Source organism: Brachyistius frenatus, unplaced genomic scaffold, assembly GCF_029030835.1.
Source record: "Brachyistius frenatus isolate BFR_SWC_R1_liver_20210118 unplaced genomic scaffold, ASM2903083v1 Contig_636, whole genome shotgun sequence".
NCBI classification, from domain to species: Eukaryota; Metazoa; Chordata; class Actinopteri; family Embiotocidae; genus Brachyistius; species Brachyistius frenatus.
Genome location: NW_027211235.1, coordinates 1 through 17931, shown reverse-complemented (window position 1 = coordinate 17931; position 17931 = coordinate 1). Strand labels below are relative to the sequence as shown.

Here is a 17931-nt window from a genome sequence, read left to right as displayed (position 1 = left end):
ATTCAAACACACAGGACAAGCTGGCGTCATCTGTCGTTTCAGTCCTCCATCAGTTCAGCACCATCTGGTGGTGAAACCTGGAAGTGCAAATCTAGATCACAGAATATTCTGGTGATCCTGATGTTCACTCAGCTGGAGGATCATCTCAGCGCCAACACGGATCTCAACTCATTTGTTAACAGAGTTTGAGAGAAATAAACTATTTACTTCGAAAAAATGAAAACATAAGTAAAACCAAGTGTTGCATTTGTATTTTTTTTTATCTCACAACTAATTAGGCTACCTGGCAACAGATCAGTAACATGATAGAGTATTAAAAAAAACATTTCTTTACACAAGACTTTTTCTTGAGTTGTGTTAACTGCAGCGGAACGTAATTCTGATTGGTCCCCGTCAATCAACAAACAAACGAGCATTTCCCAGCATGCCCTCTTCCTCATATCCTTTGAGAATAAAGCAACCACATTAAAGAGGTCTCAGTGATGGGTAGAAATAATATTTATTTTTTTATAAAACATGCCGTTTTGGAACATTTCAATACAGACAAAGATAAATAAAAACCATAAGTGCACAAGGTGGGAAGATAATATGAATGCGACTATGATGAGATCCGATCTGGTCTCCCATTGGTCCCCTGAAAGATTCTGGATCACATGATCAGTGACTGAATGAAGTAAACACAGAACCTCCTGACAAGTTCTTCTTCCTCTGGCGCAAATCAGAGTATCATGATGCCGTTTAATCATCACCATCTAGACAATAATGACATCATCCAGACAATAATGACATCATCCAGACAACAATGACATCATCCAGACAATAATGACATCATCCAGACAATGACATCATCCAGACAATGACATCATCCAGACAATAATGACATCATCCAGACAATGACATCATCCAGACAATAATGACATCATTCAGACAATAATGACATCATCCAAGGAGGACGAGAGGAGGAGGAGAGGAGGAGGAGAGGAGGACGAGAGGAGGAGGAGAGGAAAATGAGAGGAGGATGAGAGGATGACGAGAGGAGGATGAGAGGAGGATGAGAGGAGGAGAAGAAGACGAGAGGAGGAGGAGAGGAGGACGAGAGGAGGAGGAAAGGAGGACGTGAGGAGGAGTAGAGGACGACGAGAGGAGGAGTAGAGGACGACGAGAGGAGGAGTAGAGGACGACGAGAAGAGAACAAGAGGAGGCAGAGAGGAGGATGAGAGGATGACGAGAGGAGGAGTAGAGGAGGACGAGAGGAGGTGGAGAGGAGGAGAGGAAGACGAGAGGAAGAGGAGAGGAAGACGAGAGGAGGAGAGGAGGAGGAGAGGAGGCGGAGAGGAGGGGAGGAAGACGAGAAGAGGAGGAGAGGAAGACGAGAGGAGGATGAGAGGAAGACGAGAGGAGGAGTAGAGGACGACGAGAAGAGAACAAGAGGAGGCAGAGAGGAGGCGGACGAGAGGAAGACGAGAGGAGGAGGAGAGGAGGACGAGAGGAAGACGAGAGGAAGACGAGAGGAGGAGGAGGCTCTGACAGGAGGGTCAGGTATCAATTATATCTCATTTTTGTTTCCTTAATAATTTGTTAAATCCGGTGTTTGTTGTGTTCATTAGGTTCATGATAACAGATCAGCTCAGGTTTAAATGGACTCGGTTTTAAATGGACTCAGGTATTAATATAATATTTCTTCATTAAGACAAAATCACAGAGAATCACATGTAACAGCTGATTCCTCCGATTACATCATCAATGACATTCAGGTGAAGAGATGTTTTAATTCATCGTGATGAACTCGGTTAGAGACCATTATTCAACAATGACCATGATGTCTGAGTGGAACCAGGTCTAAATAGGAACCAGGCTTAAATAGAAACCAGGCCTGAGAGGAAGCAGGTCTGAGAGAAACCAGGTCTAAATTGGAACCAGGTCTGACAGGAACTAGGTCTAAATAGGAACCCGGTCTAAATAGGAACCAGGTCAAATAGGAACCAGGTCTGACAGGAACCAGGGCTGAACTAAGTCTGACAGGAACCAGGTCTGAACTAGGTTTAATAGGAACCAGATCTGAGATGAACCAGGTCTGACGGGAACCAGGTCTAAAGGGGAACCAGGTCTGACAGTACCCAGGTCTAACAGGAACCAACCAGAGCTGAGGGGAACCAGTTCTGAGAGGAACCAGGTCTGATGGGAACCAGGTATTACAGGAACCAAGTCTGAGAGGAACTAGGTCTGATGGGAACCAAGTCTGACAGGAACCAGGTCCAAAGGGGAACCAGGTCTGAGAGGAACCAGGTCTGACAGTACCCAGGTCTAACAGGAACCAACCAGAGCTGAGGGGAACCAGTTCTGAGAGGAACCAGGTCTGATGGGAACCAGGTATTACAGGAACCAAGTCTGAGAGGAACTAGGTCTGATGGGAACCAAGTCTGACAGGAACCAGGTTCAAAGGGGAACCAGTTCTGCGAGGAACCAGGTTTTACAGGAACTAAGTCTGACAGGAACTAGGTCCAAAGGGGAACCAGGTCTGAGAGGATCCAAGTCTGACAGGAACTAGGTCCAAAGGGGAACCAGGTCTGAGAGTTACCAGGTATTAAAGGAACCAGGTCTGAGAGTTACCAGGTATTAAAGGAACCAGGTCTGAGAGGAACCAGATATTAAAGGAGCCAGGTCTGAGAGGAACCGGGTCTCCTTTGGCACTCCATGAGCTGCTGCTACATCTCTATGTGAGGATAAACATAGCAGCAGCTGGTGGGGGGGTCTTTGGAAAATGTTTCTGAGCAGGAAGAACATTCAAGGAGGATGACGATGATGATGAGGATGAAGAAGTCAGTCCTCGATGGGAGGTAGTGATGTCACAGGCACCCGGCGGAAAAAGAAGCTGGATCCTCTGAAGAGGTGACCCTGGAGGGAGGAGTCAATACACATCATCATCAGAGAACAGGAGGCGGGGCTACATCTTAGTGAGGTATCTCACTCATGTTATCAGAGAAGCGAGGTTACCTCTGTAACCTAAAGTTATTAAAGCCTCCCCTCAGTGCTGAAACTGATGGAACAGATATTAATGACCATATGAACTGTATGATGAGGAGCTCAGAGGTGTCTTCAGACTGAACAGTGACACGCTGTTACCTGGTGGCTCAGGTGATTCCAGCAGTGCAGCCAGGACTGGAAGATGGGCGAGCGAGGAGGAAGACCTGCAGCCAGACTGACAACACAGAACGACCAATCACACTGCAGCATCACCATGGGATTTTACAAATACAAAGAAATCTTAGCAAATGTATTTTCTATAATTTGATTTCCTGACAGGATGCTGTAAACGCTGGTTTAAAACCTGCAGAACTCCTCTAGACATAAACTTCAGGTACAAATAAGCTTTGTAGGCTGATAATTATTCAAATAATTATTCAAAATGTTTGATTTTGCGGCAGATTTTCTCAAAAATCACTTCCTTTGATCACAAACATTTAATCACATCATTTTAATGTGAAGAACACATTTTTCCCCATTTCTCCTCTTGTTCCGGTTTCCTCCGATGAACAGAGTTTTATTCAGAACCTTTCTGCTTGTAAATGAGGAGTTATTGTTGTTAATAAAGTCAGTTTTGTCTAAAAAGATTTACTTTACCTTTACAATACCTTCAGCACAGATTCTGATGACGATGATTTTTGCGGAAAAATCTTGGACATTTTTTTAAATTTGAAGCTCCCGCAAATATTGCAGAGTTTGCTTGAACGTGTGTTGATGATTGGGATCACAAATCAGCCTACAAACATCCATCAGAGTGAAGCGCAACAGAATCATCCCTCAGGTCTCTGAATGTTGAATCACACATTAAAGCAGGAAAATGCTGAGGTTTGTTAAAAAGACTCACCCACAGTTGTTGACAGCCATGAGATCAGCCACCAGCATGAACGGATATGTGAGGACGCTGACTGCAATCTGAGGAAACACACACTGCATCAGTCTGAACACCAACACACACCAACACACCAACACACACTAACACACATCAACACACACTAACACACACCAACACACACACACACACACACCAACACACACTAACACACATCAACACACACTAACACACACCAACACACACTAACACACACCAACACACACTAACACACACCACACACCACACACACACACACATCAACACACACTAACACACACCAACACACACACACACAACACACACTAACACACATCAACACACACTAACACACACCAACACACACTAACACACACCAACACACACTAACACACCAACACACACTAACACACCAACACACACTAACACACATCAACACACACTAACACACACCAACACACACTAACACACACCAACACACACTAACATACCAACACATACCAACACATACCAACACACACTAACACACACCAACACACACTAACACACCAACACACACTAACACACACACACACCAACACACACTAACACACACCAACACACACTAACATACCAACACACACTAACACACACCAACACACACGGCATCAGTCTGAACACCAACACACACCAACACACACTAACATACCAACACACACCAACACACCAACACACACTAACATACCAACACACACTAACACACACCAGCACACACCAACACACACTAACATACCAACACATACCAACACACACTAACACACACCTACACACACTAACACACCAACACACACCTACACACACCAACACACACCAACACACACTACACACCAACACACACCAACACACACCAACACACACTAACATACCAACACATACCAACACACACCAACACACACTAACACACACCAATACACATTAACACACACCAACACACACGGCATCAGTCTGAACACCAACACACACCAACACACCAACACACACTAATATACCAACACATACCAACACACACTAACACACCAACACACACTAACATACCAACACATACCAACACACACTAACACACACCAACACACACTAACACACCAACACACACTAACATATCAACACACACTAACACACACCAACACACACTAACACACCAACACACACTAACACTAACACACACCAACACACACCAACATACCAACACATGCCAACACACACTAACACACACACACCAATACACACTAACACACACCAACACACACTGCATCAGTCTGAACACTAACACACACCAACACACCAACACACACTAACATACCAACATATACCAACACACACCAACACACACTAACATACCAACACATACCAACACACACCAACATACCAACACATACCAACACTCACTAACACACACCAACACACACTAACACACACTAACACACACCAACACACACTAACATACCAACACATACCAACACACACCAACATACCAACACATACCAACACTCACTAACACACACCAACACACACTAACACACACCAACACACACTAACATACCAACACATACCAACACACACCAACACACACTAACACACACTAACACACACCAACACACACTAACATACCAACACATACCAACACACACTAACACACACCAACACACCGACACACACCGACAAACACCGACACACACCGACACAGCAACACACAGCAACACACAGCAACAAACACCAACACACACCGACACACACCAGACTTCAAACTGCAGGCAAACTTACTCCCATCACAAACTTGGTGTAACTTCTTACTGCTGACGCCTGACTGAACTGAAACACACACAGGTGGAGAGGTGAGTCCCACACACACACACACACACACACACACACACACACACTCACACACACTCACACACACTCACACTCACTCACTCACTCACTCACTCACTCACTCACTCACTCACTCACTCTGCAGGAATTAATCTCTTCCTGCAGATGTTTCAAAATAAAAGCCTCCCAGGAGCAGAAAGAAATGTGCTGATTGAGATACTGGAAGGCTTTTATTGTGAAATTACTGAATTAAAGTGTTGAATTTCACTGCTGGTGACTAAAGAGTGATTGAAACAGAAGTCAGATGTGCTGTGATTAGAGGGTGATTAATCATGTTTGTGATGAGTTCCCAGGATCCATGAAGGTTGTGGTGAAGAACATCCGGAGACTGTTTTGGAGGGTGGATCAGACTCATGACGTTCACGCAGCAGGAAGAAGTTGGAACCAGAATGAACAGGTGTTCGACGTCACAATCAGCCGCTGAGTTACATGTTTTCATCGTCACTGGTCTGAGTGCGTCCACCATGTTTTCATCGTGTTGTTGAGGGTGAGAAAACTCGCCCGCTTTCAACACGCTGTGAGCGGCGTGTTGTCCTGTTGGAGAAGCCTGTTGCCATGATGACACAGTTCAGGTGGGTCACAGAGAATGTCTTCCCTCAGACGCCTCAAGGTCCCAGTAGAACTCGGTGTTGACAGTCTGACTCTGGGGGCTGAATTCACGGTGACACAAAGAAAACCCAGCCGGACCAGCGATCACTACAACACCTGGAACTCAGGTGCTGAAACATTCGACACTTACTCATCAAGGTTACATCTTCCTGCTGCTTCGTGCACGTCGCGGTACCGTACATCGTTCATGTGCAACAGGAGCAGTCTCTGAACTACTGATCCACCCTCACACCTAAAAACAAACCATTGGAAACACAAGTTGAACTATTTGTTCTCACAAACAGGTGACTTACACTTTCATCTACAGCATAGGTGTTGATCAGGTGAGCCAGCAGGTTACAGCACCACAGGAAGAGGACCTCACCCAGAACATGTGGTACCAGACCTCTGAAAACACACACACACATGCGCACGCACACAAACACACACGTGTCAGACTGCTGCAGGAAGAAAACATGGAGGTTAACATGCAGGATGGATGAGAGGAATCAGAACTCACACGTAGAATCCAGCGACTCCTTCCTCCTTAAAGATCTTCATCATACAGCTGAACATGCCGCTGCAAACACACACACACACACACACACACACACACACACACACACACACACACACACACACACACACACACACACACACACACTCTGTTAACATGTACACACACACACTCTGTTAACTTGTACACACACGCGCGCGCGCGCACACACACACACACTCTGTTAACATGTGCACACACACACACACTGTTAATTTGTACACACACACACATACACTTAACTTGTACACACACACACACACTCTGTTAACTTGTACACACATACACACACACACTCTGTTAACATGCATGCACGCACGCACGCACACACACACTCTGTTAACGTGCACACACACACACACACACACACACACACACACACACACACACAGACCTCTGTCATCCACATTTAAAAGCTGTCAAGTACTTCAGTGCTCTTTATAATAATGATATCAGATTGTAAATACTATATTTTCAAGATATTTTCCCTCATTATTTATAAATATTTAGTCCTGAATATTCCATGTCGTGGTGACATTTGACGTGTGTCATGTTGTCCCGAAGGTCATGCGTGTCATGTTGCCCCGAAGGTCATGCGTGTCATGTTGTCCTGAGGTCATGCGTGTGTCATGTTGTCCCGAGGTCATGCGTGTCATATTGTCCTGAGGTCATGCGTGTGTCATGTTGTCCCAAGGTTATGCGTGTGTCATGTTTTCGCGAGGTCATGCGTGTGTCATGTTGTCTCAAGGACATGCGTGTGTCATGTTGTCCCGAGGTCATGCCTGTGTCATGTTGTCCCGAGGTCATGCGTGTGTCATGTTGTCCTGAGGTCATGCGTGTGTCATGTTGTCCTGAGTTCATGCGTGTGTCATTTTGTCTCGAGGTCATGCGTGTGTCATGTTGTCCCGAGGTCAGGCGTGTCATGTTGTCCCGAGGTCAGGCGTGTGTCATGTTGTCCCGAGGTCAGGCGTGTGTCATGTTGTCCCGAGGTCAGGCGTGTGTCATGCTGTCTCGAGGTCATGCGTGTGTCATGTCCCGAGTTCATGCGTGTGTCATTTTGTCTCGAGGTCATGCGTGTGTCATTTTGTCTCGAGGTCAAGCCTGTGTCATGTCCCAAGGTCAGGCGTGTGTCATGTTGTCTCGAGGTCATGCTTGTGTCATGTTGTCTTGAGGTCATGCCTGTGTCATGTTGTCTCGAGGCATGCCTGTGTCATGTTGTCTTGAGGTCATGCCTGTGTCATGTTGTCTTGAGGTCATGCCTGTGTCATGTTGTCTCGAGGTCATGCCTGTGTCATGTTGTCTCGAGGCATGCCTGTGTCATGTTGTCTCGAGGCATGCCTGTGTCATGTTGTCCTGTGTCATGTTGTCTTGAGGTCATGCCTGTGTCATGTTGTCTTGAGGTCATGCCTGTGTCATGTTGTCCATGCCTGTGTCATGGTCTTGAGGTCATGCCTGTGTCATGTTGTCTTGAGGTCATGCCTGCCTGTGTCATGTTGTCATGTTGTCTCGAGGCATGCCTGTGTCATGTTGTCTCGTGGTCATGCGTGTGTCATGTTGTCTCGTGGTCATGCGTGTGTCATGTTGTCTCGAGGTCATGCGTGTCATGTTGTCTCGAGGTCATGCCTGTGTCATGTTGTCTCGAGGTCATGCCTGTGTCATGTGTGTCATGTTGTCGAGGTCATGCCTGTGTCATGTTGTCTCGAGGTCATGCCTGTGTCATGGTCAGGCATGCCTGTGTCATGTTGTCTCGAGGTGTGTCATGCTCGAGTGTCATGTTGTCTTGAGGTCATGCCTGTGTCATGTTGTCTTGAGGTCATGCCTGTGTCATGTTGTCTCGAGGTCATGCCTGTGTCATGTTGTCTCGAGGTCATGCCTGTGTCATGTTGTCTCGAGGTCATGCCTGTGTCATGTTGTCTCGAGGTCATGCCTGTGTCATGTTGTCTTGAGGTCATGCCTGTGTCATGTTGTCTCGAGGCATGCTTGTGTCATGTTGTCTCGAGGCATGCCTGTGTCATGTTGTCTCGATCATGCCTGTGTCATGTTGTCATGTTGTCTGGAGGTCATGCCTGTGTCATGTTGTCTCGAGGTCATGCCTGTGTCATGTTGTCTTGAGGTCATGCCTGTGTCATGTTGTCTTGAGGTCATGCCTGTGTCATGTTGTCTCGAGGCATGCCTGTGTCATGTTGTCTCGAGGTCATGCCTGTGTCATGTTGTCTCGAGGTCATGCCTGTGTCATGTTGTCTCGAGGTCATGCCTGTGTCATGTTGTCTCGAGGTCATGCCTGTGTCATGTTGTCTCGAGGTCATGCCTGTGTCATGTTGTCTCGAGGTCATGCCTGTGTCATGTTGTCTCGAGGTCATGCCTGTGTCATGTTGTCTCGTGGTCATGCGTGTGTCATGTTGTCTCGAGGTCATGCCTGTGTCATGTTGTCTCGAGGTCATGCCTGTGTCATGTTGTCTCGGAGGTCATGCCTGTGTCATGTTGTCTCGAGGTCATGCCTGTGTCATGTTGTCTCGAGGTCATGCCTGTGTCATGTTGTCTCGAGGTCATGCCTGTGTCATGTTGTCTCGAGGTCATGCCTGTGTCATGTTGTCTCGTCTCGTGGTCATGCCTGTGTCATGTTGTCTGGAGGTCATGCCTGTGTCATGTTGTCTGGAGGTCATGCCTGTGTCATGTTGTCTCGAGGTCATGCCTGTGTCATGTTGTCTGGAGGTCATGCCTGTGTCATGTTGTCTGAGGTCATGGTGTCATGCCTGTGTGTCATGTTGTCTCGAGGTCATGCCTGTGTCATGTTGTCTCGAGGTCATGCCTGTGTCATGTTGTCTCGCCCGAGGTCATGCCTGTGTCATGTTGTCTCGAGGTCATGCCTGTGTCATGTTGTCTTGAGGTCATGCCTGTGTCATGTTGTCTCGAGGTCATGCCTGTGTCATGTTGTCTCGAGGCATGCCTGTGTCATGTTGTCTGGAGGTCATGCCTGTGTCATGTTGTCTGGAGGTCATGCCTGTGTCATGTTGAGGTCATGCCTGTGTCATGTTGTCTTGAGGTCATGCCTGTGTCATGTTGTCTCGAGGTCATGCCTGTGTCATGTTGTCTCGAGGCATGCCTGTGTCATGTTGTCTCGAGGTCATGCCTGTGTCATGTTGTCTCGAGGTCATGCCTGTGTCATGTTGTCTCGAAGGTCATGCCTGTGTCATGTTGTCTCGAGGTCATGCCTGTGTCATGTTGTCTCGAGGTCATGCGTGTGTCATGTTGTCTCGAGGTCATGCCTGTGTCATGTTGTCTCGAGGTCATGCCTGTGTCATGTTGTCTCGAGGTCATGCCTGTGTCATGTTGTCTGGAGGTCATGCCTGTGTCATGTTGTCTGGAGGTCATGCCTGTGTCATGTTGTCTGGAGGTCATGCCTGTGTCATGTTGTCTCGAGGCATGCCTGTGTCATGTTGTCTCGTGGTCATGCGTGTGTCATGTTGTCTCGTGGTCATGCCTGTGTCATGTTGTCTCGAGGTCATGCGTGTGTCATGTTGTCTCGTGGTCATGCCTGTGTCATGTTGTCTCGTGGTCATGCGTGTGTCATGTTGTCTCGAGGTCATGCCTGTGTCATGTTGTCTCAAGGTCATGCCTGTGTCATGTTGTCTCGAGGTCATGCCTGTGTCATGTTGTCTCGAGGTCATGCGTGTGTCATGTTGTCTCGTGGTCATGCCTGTGTCATGTTGTCTCGTGGTCATGCGTGTGTCATGTTGTCTCGTGGTCATGCCTGTGTCATGTTGTCTGGAGGTCATGCCTGTGTCATGTTGTCTGGAGGTCATGCCTGTGTCATGTTGTCTGGAGGTCATGCCTGTGTCATGTTGTCTGGAGGTCATGCCTGTGTCATGTTGTCTGGAGGTCATGCCTGTGTCATGTTGTCTCGAGGCATGCCTGTGTCATGTTGTCTCGTGGTCATGCGTGTGTCATGTTGTCTCGTGGTCATGCCTGTGTCATGTTGTCTGGAGGTCATGCCTGTGTCATGTTGTCTTGAGGTCATGCCTGTGTCAGGTCATGCCTGTGTCATGTTGTCTGGAGGTCATGCCTGTGTCATGTTGTCTGGAGGTCATGCCTGTGTCATGTTGTCTCGAGGTCATGCCTGTGTCATGTTGTCTGGAGGTCATGCCTGTGTCATGTTGTCTGGAGGTCATGCCTGTGTCATGTTGTCTCGTGGTCATGCGTGTGTCATGTTGTATGAAGTCTTACCAGTATTTGACCTCTCTGCCAACGAACTGGGCCATACAGCGCACTGACATCACTGCAGAGAGAAACCCAGAACAATGAGCAGAACACCGTCGGGTTTTGATGACATCACAGTCCATCCAGACAGAACGAGTTTTAAAGGGTCAGACCATCATTTCACAGATTTAAAAACATTTACCGGTGATTTAGTTTCTCCAACTTTAAAAGATGCAAAAGGTCTTTTCCACAATAGTGTGACATCATGAAGACATCGACATATTTATCGAACAAATAACTTTATAACCCCATGAAAATAATTGGTTGCTTGCTTTTGTAGGTTTAATTTTCTTTTAGTTGTATTTCTATAGTTCTGAATCAACAGACTTTACACAGTGAGATCAAGACTTTAAAGTATTATAAAGAGAAACAACTATTTCCCCTCAGTGGTGACAGCTGGAGGCAAAACCTCCTTTTAACAGGAAGAAACCTGCAACAGAAGCAGGTGGACGGAGTAAACATATCAAACTGGTTGCTATGGTGATAATAATGAGATCGGCTGAGGACTCACCATGAAAAGGGTGGGTTGCTACTCTGGACAGGCACTGAATGATCATCTCATGGGAGGTCTGACACAATGAGAGGGCAGTTAATAATAATAAACATAATAAATAACACAAATAATAAACAACCAGGTAAACATTTTTTTTTTTTTTTTTTAAAACAAATAAATAAATAAAAATGTCCACTTCCTCGTAGATAACCTTCTTTAAATCAGTCCTGATGGAAGACAAAGTACTTTCACACTAAAACAAAACTTTGTTTCAAACCTTTAGAAATATAAACATATTTGTTCAGCTAAATTATTTTTGTTATTGAACAAAAGTTTTCACACGTTTAATGTAAATCAACATAAATAATGACATGAAACGACAGTTTAATATCTGCAGCACATTTGAATCTAAACTGTCTGCTCACAAGCAGAAAAGTGAAACTCTGACATTCACACGTTTGTTTGTCTGCTCTGAATAAAACAGGTCTCGGAGGGTTTCACTGTTTCCATGGTGACCAGAATGAGACGACCTCTCACCTCTTGGACCACTTTCCTGAGGGAAGTCTGCTGCTCGTCTCTCTTGGACAGAAGCTCCACCTGCTGAAAGAAAACCGACAGGATGAGGAAAAGCTGCAGTGCTGTCGGTCCTGTCTAAGCCCCGCCCCCTGCCTACCTGTTTCACTTTGCTCCGGACCACGGTGGAGATGGTGCTGGACACGATCCGGGGGGAGAGGCCGCGGAAGAGTCCCGTGTTCCCGTCCACCGCCACGATGTGCTGCGCTGAAAACACATTCACTTCCTGTCAGCTGCTCTGAAGGCGTACGGAGACGCCGGCAGACGTTCGTTCAGTCGGACTTCACTCACCGTAAGAGAAGAAGCCCGGCAGGTACAAGACCCTCCGGCCGAACATAGTGGAGCCCACGGCGGGGGGAAGAGGCTCATGTCCCACCTGGAGGCAGCAGGGACGGACATCAGACACAGAGTCACTGATTCTCTCTGCAGCTACTTATTTATTTATTGAACTAGTGATATGGATCTTTATCGATATGAAATATCATATAAATTCATCATGTTAGATGACAGCAGGTAGCATAACCTGGGATATCTGAACGCCCTGGGGATCCACACCACTTCCTCATATTTGGTGCATTTTTTATTTAAAGTAATGTAATAATTGAGAATGAAAAATAAAAAGGTGAAATCTGGAGATGACAGAGCTGCAGCATCACAGGAGACATGACGGGAAGATGTTCAGATGTTCAATTCAATTCAATTCAACTTAATTTATATAGCGCCAAATCACAACAGGTTATTTCATGGCACTTAACACATTAAAGTCTTTACAGCAAGACTTTATAATATTATACAGAGAAACCAACAATTCATCAATTCATCAATTCCCACATAAACTAGGAGTTCAGAGACGCCACAAACAATAAAACATGATCATGAATTCTGGCACATTTTTCAACAAGACTATGAATCCCTTCAAAGCTCCTGTAAACAGTCTGTAAAAGGACCTTCCAGGAAACAGCTGAAATCAGAGGGACCAGAGACCAGAGGGACCAGAGACCAGAGGGACCAGAGACCAGAGACCAGAGGGACCAGAGACCAGAGGGACCAGAGAACAGAGGGACCAGAGACCAGAGACCAGAGGGACCAGAGACCAGAGAACAGAGGGACCAGAGACCAGAGGGACCAGAGACCAGAGGGACCAGAGGGACCAGAGACCAGAGGGACCAGAGAGACCAGAGGGACCAGAGGGACCAGACCCCAGAGGGACCAGAGACCAGAGGGACCAGAGGGACCAGAGACCAGAGGGACCAGAGACCAGAGGGACCAGAGACCAGAGGGACCAGAGACCAGAGGGACCAGAGGGACCAGAGGGATCAGAGACCAGAGGGACCAGAGACCAGAGGGACCAGGGACCAGAGGGATCAGAGACCAGAGAGACCAGAGGGACCAGAGACCAGAGGGACCAGAGGGACCAGAGACCAGAGGGACCAGAGACCAGAGGGACCAGAGAGACCAGAGACCAGAGAGACCAGAGAGACCAGAGAGACCAGAGAGACCAGGTCCTGGAGGAGACCTGAGACTGATGTTTAAATCTTTAAATCTTCAAAATTAGAACCAACAATAGATTCTGTAGTTTGGTCATGAAATCAGAGAACCAACAGACCAATGACGTCACGGAGGACAGAGGACATCCGTCCAAACATTTAACACACTCTGACGTCAGAGGGAGGAAATTATGTAAACATGGAGGCTTATAAACAAAACAAACAAAAACAAACGAACAGTGGCGGAGATATCTCCGGAGGACAGGTGAGTTCAGGTAAACAGCGTCAGGTGACGGTAACCGACCACCGGACGTTCAACACGCTGCTCGTTGACGCTGCTGCTCGGTACCGACAGTCCACGGTACCTGCTGGAAGTGTAAACGAGCAGCGAGCCGGTGGCCGTTTCCCGCCCCGGGACATGAGAACATGCAGTGACGTCAGAAACATCAGCAGCGGCGTCCCGGTGCTCGTGAACCGGGCCACCGTCAGCTAGCTGCTCCGGCTACCTGTATGAGGAGCTTGACGTAGAGCAGCGGGTGAGTGGCGGCGGTGACTCCCGCCCCCAGCAGCAGCACCGCGGTGTCCACGTCCACGGCGGCTCCGTCCGGCTCCACATCGGCCGCCGGACCCGGGGTCCCTGCTGATTCCATCTTTAATCACCGGGACGGAGGCTTCATCCCCGCTTCGAGACTGACCGCCCGCTGCTGAACAACTTCCGCCCTGACCTTTCAGTATAAAAGGCTCCGCTCCAGAGGGGAGTTTAATTTACAGTCAGAGACCTGTTTTAGAGAATAAAATACAGTTATAACAAATTAAACATATTTATGGGACAGAGTGAAAGCAGAAAGGAGGTTTTATTGTGATCTTAGAACATGTTATTAATAAAAGAATTAAAAGCATGTTGTCTGACAGCGGAACCAAAACACATGGGCGGAGTCTAGCTCGTGACGTCACACAAACACGTGATATGCAGCTTGTTTTGGACGTTAGAAAATTCCAGAAAATACACGAAAAAGTGCCCCCCCCCCTCAACCCCCCCCCCCCCCCCCCCCCTCCAGGCCATACAGACAGACTACTACACGACTGTACTGTTTAGTTTGTCAGAAAAATATTATGTCTGTGTTCCAAATGGTGTCCTTTACCTCAGGAAGGAAGGGAAGATAGAAAGACTTACTTTAAAGTAAATCACAGGTTCAAATTTCTCACCTGCTGTGGTCAATTATTTATACGACATATTGGTACCAAAGTATGAAAATGCTTTTCCAATCAAGCAAAAAGCTTTAAAAGGTGCCATTAAAACCATGTAACTGCTGTTTTCTAACTGTAACATACAGGTACACACACACACTATCATCCATCATCATTCTCACATTTTTTGCTTTTATACTGATATTGTCATAGATTTTGTTGTTATTTGTTTCCATTATTTTCATATAGTTATAATATTTCTGTGTCTAAACTTTGTGTTTTCTATAACTTGGTGAACTTTTAACATGATCTATTCCTTTGGAAATGTTCTGTTTTTCTAATTCGTGTAAAATAAAAGAAAGAAAGAAAGAAAAGGGAAGGAAGGAAGGAAGGAAAGAGTGTGGTTTTAAAGGCCTCCAGCGATGCGGACTCTCCCAGCCTCCCCAATAAGGTGTTCTTCTTCTTGGAGCCCTTGTAGATTTATCCAGTCAAACAGCATCAGCTGCCTGTATGTGGTGTTCAGGGTGTTTCTCCTGTCTCCACTTCTACTGCTGGAACTGGAGGTCTTATATCACATCTGTACATCACACCTCTATTAAACCTTATTAAATGTACATATGACATTTAGAGCCAGCTTACATGTTTCATTTTATTTGTGTGATCAGTCCAGATCAACTTCTGATCGAATAATAACCCCAGAAATCAAAAGGTGTTGACGTCCTCCAGCTGTTTCAGCTCCTCCCTTCTGTGGAGGAGGTCAAAACCACACAGAGCAGAAAGACTTTATTTATAATACAAAAAAAGATAAAACAAGATGATGAAGCACCAAAAATCAGGAACTGCCAGTAAAACCGACACTTTCATGTGATGTGATATCTATTTTTCACCATGAACTATAAGTCCAGCAGGTGGCGCTGTCGTCCTTACAGTGGTGATGGTGGTATTCATTCAGCAGCTGCACTGGAACTCAGCTCAATTCAACACAGCAAATTCTTCTAACTACCTCAGTTTGATGTAACATTTTGTTTGTTTGTTTGTTTGTTTTACTGTGTTGGGATCTTAACCTAGAGAAGTCAACCAGGCTGACATCATCAAAGGTTTTTATTCTGAGTTTGAATTTGCTTGAAGAAGGTTGATTCAATCAGAGACCGTTTTTAATTGACAGTGAATTTTGTAATTAATCTAATTTGTAAAAACTTATTGCTAAAATGCACAAGTGGATCATTTTTCCCTGTTTTGTTTGTTTGTTTGTTTTGTTTCCTGTAATTCTGCAGACAATAAATGTCTGAGTCACCGTTAGAGGTCTGCAGCTTGCTTCATGCTGCTCAGTGGTTCAAACTCTGATCATGACATCAGTGTTCAGCACTGATTACAGGAAGAGTTCAAGATCAGCTGTGGAAATGTCAACAAGACACTTTAATCAGGTTCATCACACACACACACACACACACACACACACACACACACACACACACACACACACACACACACACACACACACACACACACACACACACACACACACACACACACACACACACACACACACACACACACACACACACACACACACACACACACACAGACACACACACACACACACACACACACACACACACACACACACACACACACACACACACACACACACACACACACACACACACACACACACACACACACACACACACACACACACACACACACACACACACACACACACACACACACACACACACACACACACCCCCCAGTCACATCTCTCCCTTAATCCTGCTGCTGATCCACCGGCTGTAAAAACGTCCTCCTCCTCCTCCTCCTCTTCCTCCTCCTGTTCCTGTCCGCCATCAATCTGTCCGGTTGGCTGGGAGTTCACATCACAGACTGAATGCACATCTTCACCATTTTATTCTTCCAAAATATAAGGTGAAATATATTTCTGGAGTAAACATACTGTAATTCTGGAACAGATGGCAGTGAGTAATTTAGTGATGCTGCAGCTCACCTGAACTCTGGGAAGCCTCTTCAGGCATGTTGGTTTCATCAAATGAGCAGGACGGTTGTTGTCTGTTGGTGGAGACCAAAGAAGAAAGAAACAGTGAAACACAGTGAAACACAGTCAAACACAGTAAAACAGTGAAACACAGTGAAACACAGTGAAACAGAGTGACACAGTGAAACACAGTGAAACACAGTGAAACAGAGTAAAACAGAGAAACACAGTGAAACAGAGTAAAACACAGTAAAACAGTGAAACACAGTGAAACACAGTGAAACAGAGAAACACAGTGAAACACAGTGAAACACAGTGACACACAGTGAAACAGAGTAAAACAGAGAAACACAGTTAAACACAGTGAAACAGAGTAAAACACAGTGACACAGTGAAACACAGTGAAACAGTGAAACACAGTGAAACAGAGTAAAACACGGTGAAACAGAGAAACACAGTGAAACACAGTGAAACAGAGCAAAACACAGTGAAACAGTGAAACACAGTAAAACACAGTAAAACAGTGAAACACAGTGAAACACAGTGAAACAGAGAAACACAGTGAAACACAGTGAAACAGAGTAAAACAGAGAAACACAGTGAAACACAGTGAAACAGAGTAAAACACAGTAAAACAGTGAAACACAGTGAAACACAGTGAAACAGAGAAACACAGTGAAACACAGTGAAACAGAGTAAAACAGTGAAACACAGTGAAACACAGTGAAACAGAGTAAAACACAGTGAAACAGTGAAACACAGTGAAACACAGTGAAACAAAACACAGTGAAACAGTGAAACACAGTAAAACACAGTAAAACAGTGAAACACAGTGAAACACAGTGAAACAGTGAAACACAGTGAAACACAGTGAAACAGTGAAACACAGTGAAACACAGTGAAACACAGTGAAACAGAGTAAAACAGAGAAACACAGTGAAACAGAGTAAAACACAGTGAAACAGTGAAACACAGTGAAACACAGTGAAACAGAGTAAAACACAGTGAAACAGAGAA

At 45.9% G+C, this 17931-nt stretch overlaps 1 protein-coding gene across 4 annotated transcripts; it reads right to left on the bottom strand.

Annotated features, from left to right (window-relative positions):
- Positions 1-480: 480 nt before the first annotated feature.
- On the bottom strand, positions 481-14431 carry LOC138614957 (mitochondrial carrier homolog 1-like). Of its 4 annotated transcripts, none has more exons than XM_069688574.1 (12): positions 14240-14431; positions 12538-12622; positions 12347-12453; positions 12211-12273; positions 11692-11749; positions 11148-11199; positions 6888-6947; positions 6682-6775; positions 5672-5719; positions 3869-3936; positions 3124-3199; positions 481-2895 (listed from the first exon to the last, which is right to left on the bottom strand). In XM_069688574.1, exons 1-12 carry the CDS (start codon positions 14381-14383, stop codon positions 2821-2823), a joined length of 930 nt encoding a protein of 309 aa, XP_069544675.1. In that variant the 5' UTR covers positions 14384-14431; the 3' UTR covers positions 481-2820. The 4 variants fall into 4 exon arrangements, with proteins under 4 accessions (XP_069544675.1, XP_069544676.1, XP_069544677.1 ...); XM_069688575.1 differs by having other exon boundaries at positions 12211-12270; XM_069688576.1 differs by having other exon boundaries at positions 12347-12448; positions 14240-14407.
- Positions 14432-17931: the final 3500 nt, after the last annotated feature.

What these genes read in the sequence shown, in the direction of transcription:
- LOC138614957 (XM_069688574.1), bottom strand. Translation starts at nt 14,383, where the DNA reads ATGGAATCAGCAGGGACCCCGGGTCCGGCGGCCGATGTGGAGCCGGAC. An exon ending in TCCGGAGCAAAGTGAAACAG is followed by an intron (nt 12,274 to 12,346) that starts GTAGGCAGGGGG and finishes GTTTTCTTTCAG; the next exon opens with CAGGTGGAGCTTCTGTCCAA. An exon ending in TCAGGAAAGTGGTCCAAGAG is followed by an intron (nt 11,750 to 12,210) that starts GTGAGAGGTCGT and finishes TCATTGTGTCAG; the next exon opens with ACCTCCCATGAGATGATCAT.